This window comes from Nematolebias whitei, chromosome 3 (assembly GCF_014905685.2).
Source record: "Nematolebias whitei isolate Nwh7 chromosome 3, NemWhi1, whole genome shotgun sequence".
Taxonomy (NCBI): Eukaryota; Metazoa; Chordata; class Actinopteri; order Cyprinodontiformes; family Rivulidae; genus Nematolebias; species Nematolebias whitei.
Genome location: NC_056500.1, coordinates 20,585,040 through 20,594,396, shown reverse-complemented (window position 1 = coordinate 20,594,396; position 9,357 = coordinate 20,585,040). Strand labels below are relative to the sequence as shown.

At 38.1% G+C, this 9,357-nt stretch overlaps 1 protein-coding gene across 4 annotated transcripts in view; it reads right to left on the bottom strand.

Moving 5' to 3' along the window:
* Positions 1-3,972: 3,972 nt before the first annotated feature.
* The window catches only part of ncln (nicalin), a 9,736-nt gene continuing 4,351 nt past the window's right edge, over positions 3,973-9,357 (bottom strand). The window contains exons 7-15 of one of the 4 annotated variants that reach the window (XM_037674645.1): positions 8,675-8,763; positions 8,245-8,384; positions 6,461-6,687; positions 6,032-6,119; positions 5,911-5,949; positions 5,502-5,662; positions 5,280-5,333; positions 4,592-4,670; positions 3,973-4,438 (exon numbers count right to left, since the gene is read on the bottom strand). In XM_037674645.1, the coding sequence (XP_037530573.1) occupies positions 4,376-4,438; positions 4,592-4,670; positions 5,280-5,333; positions 5,502-5,662; positions 5,911-5,949; positions 6,032-6,119; positions 6,461-6,687; positions 8,245-8,384; positions 8,675-8,763 (940 nt within the window). In that variant the 3' untranslated portion in view covers positions 3,973-4,375. Of the gene's footprint in view, positions 4,439-4,591; positions 4,671-5,279; positions 5,334-5,501; positions 5,666-5,910; positions 5,950-6,031; positions 6,120-6,460; positions 6,688-8,244; positions 8,385-8,674; positions 8,764-9,357 lie in introns of all 4 variants that reach the window. The other 3 variants (XM_037674646.1, XM_037674647.1, XM_037674644.1) reach the window with 3 other exon arrangements.

Below are 9,357 nucleotides of genomic sequence, written 5' to 3'. Positions count from 1 at the left end.
CCGATATGTTAAAACTTTTTGGGCCTGTAACCGATACCAATACCGATATTTTCACCCCAGACCTACTTACAGTGACTACATAGCTTTCTCTGCTGTGGAATTAAAATACCACATTATTCTGTATTGTCTTTGTCTGTTTGGTCTGCTACCAAATGCTGATGCCAAGAAGGGGTCTGAAAATGATGTAATACTTCAACTTGGATTATGTTTCATGTCAAATGTATTCATGACATTTACTCTCTAACACAATGACAACACTCAAACAGTGCAAATTTGTAAATTTTCACAAATCTAAACTCAACTTCGCACGTGACGTCATAATGTGCTGGCGCTGCAGGCATCCTTGTCACTGGGTTGTCAAACAAAAACAGTGCCTTTTATATCGGTGAGTTATTTTGATGGAATGTCTGATATTTAACTTTATCGCTAATATCGGCTGATACCAATGCCATGCTGACAATATCGTGCATTCCTAATTACTTGGCCATTTCACTGCATGTGTGTTCAAACAGCTTCTGAAAATAAGGAGCGCTTCTCTCCGTTCTACCTTCTCAATCAAATTCAAGCCTTTGTTTGGATGAACAGCATGCTTGTGCTGCTTGAGCGGGCCGCAGATGTTAGCTCACAGGAAAAAGGGCGCCCATCTTTAGTTTTGTCTTCCAGAGTCCACAAATCAACGGTTCAGGAAAATGTAGACAAACTTTAGAACTTTAGATTCAAACTTTTACTGTTGTTGATTTTTGTTTTTAAATTGCTGCTTTTTTTTTAAGTGAGAGCACTGTTTATACTCCAGAAATGTTTTTATTTATTTATTTTTTCCTGTCGAGTACAAGTCGGTGCTCAGATCATGTTTTTTCAGGGACCAGGTTCAAATCCGTCTCCAACATCTGGATTTGGATCTGGATTTGTGCTCATTCAGACTGTAACCCCTGTACACCTGTACTGTATGCCACACGGTCGATGCAACACGTTCCAGTTTGAGACTGGATGTGCTGACAGGTTGATCGTAGGTTGATGGACGTGACATTTACAGTAAACCGGACAAGACGTGACTCATACCTGAAGTCTGTCGTAGTACTGTGTGCAACGTTCAGACCCGAGTTTCACTACAACAAATACTGCAAACACCACAGTTTTAACTCCTCTGGGGATTTTTGACGTCTGTGGACATTTTTAATCAATAAGCTTCTTTTACTTTTCTTCCAGTCTGAAGTATTTCTGTTAATTTACCCCCAAATAAAGCTTTAATGTGGAGTTCAGTAGGAAAGTATTCAAATGCCTGGCAAAATTTTAATCATGCATCTGAATAAGAACTGACTTCCAAAGTTGACCCAGAATCATACAAAAACACATTAAACTTCCACTGTTAATGTTTCACCCTGCCTTTGTTAAAACCTGTCAAACACTTGAAACATTTAATTATTGTTAATTTAATTATTCGTTTTAGCTTTGACGTTGACACTCCATGTTGAGCCACACGTTAAATCAGTGGTCTCAACCTTAGTCCCTGAGGAACACCATCCTGCATATTTTTGTTGCTCCAGCACACCTGATTTGTTTGCAAGGGTGATTAACAGGAAGTAATTAAACCACTGAATCAGGTGTGTGGGAGCAGAGAAACAACAAACATGCAGGATGGTGTTCCTCAGGGACCAGGGCTGGGAACCACTGCGTTCTGAGTGATAATTCAAGTGTTTAAAATCAGTTTACTCATTCAGCCTTGTCCCAGAAAAGGCAATGCATTCGAAATGTTTTTTATTGTTGGTGTAGGCACTGTTGTGGGTTTCTATACAAAAAAGATCAGCTAAAAATGCCCAGGTGAGCAGAAAAGCTGTAAACCAAATATTTTTTATGTTTGCACACCTAAAATCCAATCAGCGATGAGACCCATCAGCAGAAGTAGTCAGCTGTTTATCTGACAGAAATTATCTTTTTTTGCTTCGACTGTGGCGACGTGTTGAAGGAAGTTAGGGTCTAGACTGAATTTTGGATAATTTTATTGACTTTGGTGAGCAACATATTTGCAGAATCACTGAAGTCAAACAGCAGGCTGATTGCAAGAACTCCAGAAGACTCGTGCTGAAATAATGACCACTCCACATTCTCAGAGCGTCACTTTTAGTAAAAGGAAAAGGCGAAATTTGCAGAGGAAGTGTGATTTTCTGCATGAGTCCTCATCTTTCCTCAAAGTTTCTTCTTCAATGCTTCAATTGTGCCAAAATGTCCACCAAAACCACATTTTTCTGAGAGCTGGTGACTGAGCTGGTTTGAGTGACGGGCTTTAAAGTCCTGCAGGTATTTCTCACATTGCACTGTAATTATTAGTATTATTTATATTGTTTATCTGTAGATCAGAATTAAAGGGGAGATTTGGGTATTTATTAATAATGATGATTAAATGATCACCTAAATCTTTGAAATGTATTTGACAGAGTTTTGGACCTTAGATAAACACTGTAAGCTATTACAAAATAAACAAAACCAAGTTTTTATTTTATTTTCCATATTAAATCTGACCATTTTCTGATTGATGACTACTTGATGACCTGTAATTACTCTTTTGTAATACAGTTTGAATACCTTTCAGTCATGTTAAATCTCCCCCCCCCCCCCCCCATGAAATAAAACATGCCAGTGAACAATGAAACACGCCTCCTGGTGATTTTTAGCGTTTATTTTTCATCACAATCAACAGATATTTCATCGCAAAGATCGAGCGTCACCTCTAAGGTGAAACTGGAATCTGAGGCCAAAATTAATTTCAGTGCACAAACGAAAACAAACCGCTGCAATAAATTAGAGAAAGACCTGCCACTGTTACCATGGTGACTGGGATGGGGTCAGAGGTCATGCAGTAACAGAAAACACAGGTAACCTGTCAACATCGTAGCATTAATTTTACACATACAAATCATAAAAGTAATGTTTAAGATGTGATGTACTAATTTATCCCAACAATACAACCGCCCACTTTAGGACGTTCATTGATAAGACATCAAATCACTTTTCTGCTCAGGAAAAAGGATTTTGCAACAAATAGGATGAAGGGGGATGTTGTTCGGTTCCCAAACAAACGAGACCTGATTGGATAAAAAACATGTTTAAAACATGTGAGCTTCAGACACCTGCAAAATGATTTTAATCTCTAAGACCTTCCTGATTAAAAAAAATAATTAGAATTTAAAAAAAGGCTTGATCAGGAGAACAAATCACAGAAAACGCCACAGCAGCATGACAGACCTGATCATAGAAAAGGCGACGTAAAGAAGGCATAAAGGGAAGTTAATGTTAAGAGGGTAAATTTATACACCATCTAAAAATTTCTTCACATTTCATAACGTACTTTTCAGAGTGCCTCAAGTACAACAGTTTTTAATTTTACCACAATATTCACATGCACATGTGCATTCTGAAGGAGGTATTGATTGCTGTGATCATTTTGTGATCAAACATCAGGTTTTCTTTAGTTCACTCAGCAGGAAAACAATTATTTGTTAAAGATGTATCAAACTGCAGTTTATTACACATCCAATTAAGTTGATTAAAGCTGTCAAATAAACAAAGTGTAAACACAAAATGATTTTTCCTGACACTTTACAGAATATTAGAAAAAGTAGTTCCAGACCAATACATGTAAGTTGCTATTGAAACCTTAAAGAAACCCCAGTACAAAAGCAAACACTGAGGTTTATTTTAACAATGTTCACAGCAGAAGTTAGAAAACACATTTTCTGCTAGAAATATTAGTTTGACGTTCTGTTGGGGGAAAGACCGCAACACAAAAGGTGTTTGTTTTTTTTACACCAGGAAGACTTCAGTAGGCGCTAAAGAGCAAGGCATCAATACCTCTTTCAAACCTTTGAAGTACACGTGAATATTAAAATAAACAAAATATTATTTTCTGTTAAAGGCAGGCAAACCCATGTCAAACTTTGAGACTCTGAGGTGAACTCTGTGGTCAGTTTAGCTGCCTAAATACAACAATGTCCGCTTGGCTCAAAGTGAACTGAGAAGTGGGACAGGAAGTGATGAAGACATCGGCACAAAGAACTCATTCGATCTCACTATGAACCGTCAACAAACTGGAGACGTCCAGAAATAATAATCCAGCACGAGTGTCGAGTTGAAATGAACGTGAAAACATTTGCAGAGAGAAACGTGATTCCTGAATACGGTCCATGAGAGCGCATGGAAAAAAGTTGGCAGCAAGACGGGATCTGACATCATCGTTTGTGTGTCCAGATGAAGGAAATGGAAGTGATTGTGCTGATCGTAATGAGCACAGACAGCAGCTCGGTCCGGCTTCTTGTTCTTCCTGACTTGAGTGTCTGGATTAGAGGGACGAGGTACAGTCGGGTCTGGGAAACACAAAGCTTTAGTGGACCTTGGCTTTTGTCTGGGTGATTCTACGGATGACGCTGTAGAGGACTCCAAAGTTCTGCAGCGAGACAATAAAAACAGATTTGTGTTTCTGTTCGATCATTTCTGTGACTCTGCTGTGTTCAGCTTACTGAGACTTTGGTTTGAAAAGTAAAGTGAAACTCAATTCATGAACTTGATTGGAGAATCCTTGAAAGGAAGTGCAACTAACCTGGATCGCCACGTACATCATCCCTAAGTAGGCCGCGATGCAAACAGCCAGCAGCAGGTCAAAAATAGCCGGCTTCACTCTGAGAGGGAAAGAAGACAAAAAAGTGGAGCTTTAAAAGAAAATCTGTCCCATCTTAAAACATTACTTCAAAATGAAGAGGGCAGGTGTCAAAACATGCACTGAAGATGAATATCCACACTTTACTTCCTCTCATTTAGTGTACGAACATAACAAAAAGCCCATTATGTCTCAAATTGGTACAAAATGCTGCAGAAATTCTCCAAACATGAAAATAAGGTCATAAGATTCACTGGTTTCCAGTTTCTTTAACATTTTATCTTAAAGTCTTCAAATGGTCAAACTGCTCAGTATATTTCTGACATCAACTCGACCCTCGGGTCATGTAATCAGATTATTAGGAGTTCTTCAGGCCCGATTTAAAAGGCGAGTGGATCACACCTCAACGTTTCAACCAATCACACCTGAGCTGTGAAATGAACGTCTAAAGTCTGTGCTTTTTGCATTAAAATATTACCCGACACCCAAAAACACATCTGGACATCATTTTTGTTGTTACAAGAGGTTGTCATTTCAGCAGTGCATGAATACAGCATCACTTAAATTTGAGTTATTGCTCAGCCTAACCTGATAAAAACCAAACACGAAGAAGCATTTTCTGAAACCTCACCTGTAAGCGTTCATCGTCTGCTTCAGCTGGTCGTAGAAAACAAACTCTGGATCTCTAAAGAGAAGAACATGGAAAACATCATGATTAGCAAATTAATCTGCATGTTAGATCCCCTTTATAGGCATTCAATTTAAAGTTTGTAATAGCAAGCTTATTCCTACAAGATGCTTACAAAATAAAACATTTCTAATTTTATTTATAGTATAACTTTTTTGTTTTTACCTTTTGTCAGCTTTAACGTAGTGTCTTTTGACATCCTTGAGGTAACGTCCAAGGTGATACTCCAGAGTGGAGACGAAGCTGCTGTCTTTGTCCACCAGCTGAGCAGCTCGAGGTTGAACTGTGAGCCAATCGACCACCGCTGACAGATGCTCCTCCTGCACCTGCTGACGGGAACCGTAAAACAACCGAAACACGTGAGCAAAACCTCAGAAAGTCATCAGGGAAAAATGAATTTATTACAGCTAAAAATATAACTGTGCACAGTTGGGTTTATATATTTTTTAAATGTCACAGCCATTAGTTTAATGTAGGTCATAAAACAAACATAAAGTCAAACAAAAGTTTATCTGTTGTTTCTGAGGAAACATTGATTAGTTTGATTAGACTCAAGACAACTTTATTAACGTACCATTTGTTCTGTGAAAATCTGCAGATCTTCAGGCGCTCCCTTTGCAGAAAAGTAAGAACTCTATTAAAACACGGTCAATTAAAAGACAAAAACATTCTAGTGTCATGGCATTTGTTTATACCTTTTCTGTGAGGTTGTAGATAACCCTGGCCAAGGCCTCTGCTACCACTTTGGTGTTCCTGCCTAGCTTACTAACATCTACATGAGGCCTGCAAGAAACAACACAAGTCCTTAAGGTGGGCAGAACTGAGACGACGCTGCAATAAAACCTGAGGAACATAGAAGAGCGCAATTTCCATGCAGGTAGGCAGAAATTAAAAATGCTTGAGACCATTTAGGAGGTAGACGGAAACAAATTCCCGAAAAAGAAAACACAAAACAAGAGAGCGCCACACTGTGGAGCCACAAAAGTCCAAACTGAACACATTCATTACTGCAGCTGCACAAGGGACAAGTTACACATTAGTTTGATGAGGTGTAAAGACAACAGCTGGCAGCTAAAACAGAAACTCTTCAGGGTTACTGAAGTGGCGTGCAGCAATGAACCCACCCAGCAGGGGGCTCTCCCGCTCCATGGCGAGAGGAGGGGGACACTGACCGCACGTCCATGATGCTGGAGCGCTGAGCTGAACGGTGCGAGGGCAGATGGGACAGAGTGAAGGCTGGCAGGCGGCGGATCCCAAAGCGCTCGTGCTCCCAGGCCAACATGTCGTCGGCCAGGTTGATCTTCTTGTGGACCATGGAGAACTTCACCTCTGGGTACTGACTATTAACCACCTGGGAGGAAGCAGCACAACAAATACAACTCAAGAACTGCAGTCATATTACCTGGTCAAGATGTGACGATCTGACACATGTTCTAGTTGAACAGGAAAGACGACAAAAAACAAGAGAATTCTGGGAAAAACTATCACCTTATATTACAGCGGCCAACAGGTACAAACGCGCCGCAAACAGCTAAACGCACAGCAAACACATGAATGATGCAAACTCCAAAACAAAAAGCTAAATGTAACAGAAAAACGGTGCAAAAGAAAAATTATACAATCGCAGAAAAATAGAAGAAAAAATATACAACCAACAAAACGAATACAAAAGGAAAACTGCTGCAAATACACAAAACACTAACAAAGAAACAACAACAACTGCAAACTCACTCCAAAAAACAAAACTGTGCTAGACCAGGCCAAGTCATATGGGACCAGACCCCCTGTAAAAACATTATATAACTGAGCCACTGGCCAAAAAGTGGTTTATTTTAGGAGTTTAATGTACACCGAGTACTTAAAGCTACAACCCATTTTATTTTAAAGAGAAATGTTTTCTGACTATTTTAAGCCTGTTGTACAAAAATCAGAGCACCGGGGCTGTAATTGTCTTGAGGATGGTACCCCCAATAATTTATGGCAGAATCCTAAATATCAATGTTTGCGCTATGTACAGCACCAAGAATATCTAAAAGACATTTTCTGTCCTAATGTATCCAAAATATATTGGCATTAAGGTTGTATTTTTATTTCATAAAGATTAGTGAACTTGGTTGAAAATATTTATAAAAATGGCCACAAATTGTTTTAAAAACTACTATTTTGTAAACCGCTTGACTTTTTATACTTAACCAAACACTAATATCAGTAATACACATACTATACACTAACATTACTGGAAGTATTTCTACTTTACAGTGGTAGGTTTTGGAAATGTGCTCGTTTTTACTACCCCACCCCCTAATTCCAAAACATTTCATGTTCTAATGCTTTCTTTTTCATATTTATCTAAGTATACTGTCTCAGGTTTTCTTATTAAATAGTAAATTACATGATTTAAAGCCATTGTCTAACCAATGCTTAACTTTCTGCCTTACTTTACCTTTAACAGTAGCTACTTTTAGTTTCCTTACATTACCAAAACCTCTCTTTGATGGAGCAGAGTTTGCAGCGTTTCTTACTTGCAGTTGTTTTGGTGTTTTTAGTATCTGCAGCCATTTGTCCGTTGCATTTGTTTTGTTTGTTACATGTTTATTCTATTTTATGCGACTGCAGAATTGTTTTCACTTGCAGTGTTTTTCTTTTGCATTTGCGTCATTCATGTGTTTGCAGCTGTCCGCCACCGTATTATAAACTGTTCTGCGTGTGCATTTTGATCATTTCATTTCTACTTATTAAAACTCAAAACCTTCTTTTGCAGCATTACAGTTAAACAGACTTGTCTCTACAGGTTACAGGATTACTAAAACATCCAGCACAAAGTAACAATGTTTATCTATTTTGTCAGTAACTTAAATCTAATCCTTATTAAACGTAATGCGACATAATCCAGTATCAGGGCTCTTACACTCTCCAGTTCTTTGAGCAGAGAATACTGAGGGGTTCCCTCTTTCGGGGGTTTGGACACATGAAGGTAGAGAGAGTCACCGTTCCCCAGAGTGTCCAGACACAAAACAAATGCTACGTTGTCCTGCAGCAGGCTGGAGTCTGTTGATGGAAGAGAAGTCAGTAAAAACAGGCGTTAGATGCATTGAAACAGAATCTGTACAGATAATGATAAAACACACATACTGTAGTGTTTTTATTGTATGACTTGGCCCTACTTTCCAGAGAGAAATTCAGTTTATCTGAATACATTTGTCTTCAGCTGTAAGACTGATCTGCATGTTAATAATATTCCACAACCACATAAAATGTGTATTTAAAAAATAAACAAAGAGCCCAATCCAAACTAATAAATTAAATCCTCTGATGGTTGAGTATTAAGACTACTGCACCCGTGTGGTCCAAGTTGTCCTCCAGCCAACGTTTGGTCCCCTGGTAATTAAACTTTCCTCCACCAGATACGAAGAATAACAGATTGTACCTGAAAACACAGTTCATACATGACAAATCAAGAAGATGTCTGTGTCAGCAGTAAATAAATCAAGGTGGTCTTAAAAATGAGTCGAGCACTGCTAAACAAAAACAAAAAAACTCAGCATGAGCAAACATCTTTTGGTCCCAAACTATGAAGAGCTATTAAAAACATCTATATTTCTCATGAAAACAGTATTAGGAAAATTATTTTGTAACTATCAAGTAAAAAAGTTAAAAAGAGAGGCTTGTTGGTTTCTTGTCAGATTATAAATCGTCAATTTGGCTGAAGAAATAACATCAAATGCTGATATCAGAATTGAGTCAGTTCAGAGTAGTCAAAGAGAAACACATTTTTCATTTTATTACTAACACATATACAGTATTTCATCAATGCTATGAAATGTACACAAATCAGGTCCCAAACTAAATATTTAAACCAAACAAAGACAGAAAGTGCTTGGAAAGTGTGTATGTATATGTATATATGTATATATGTATGTATGTATGTATGTATATGTATATATGTATGTATGTATATATATGTATGTATATGTATGTATGTATATATATGTATGTATGTATGTATGTATGTATGTATATA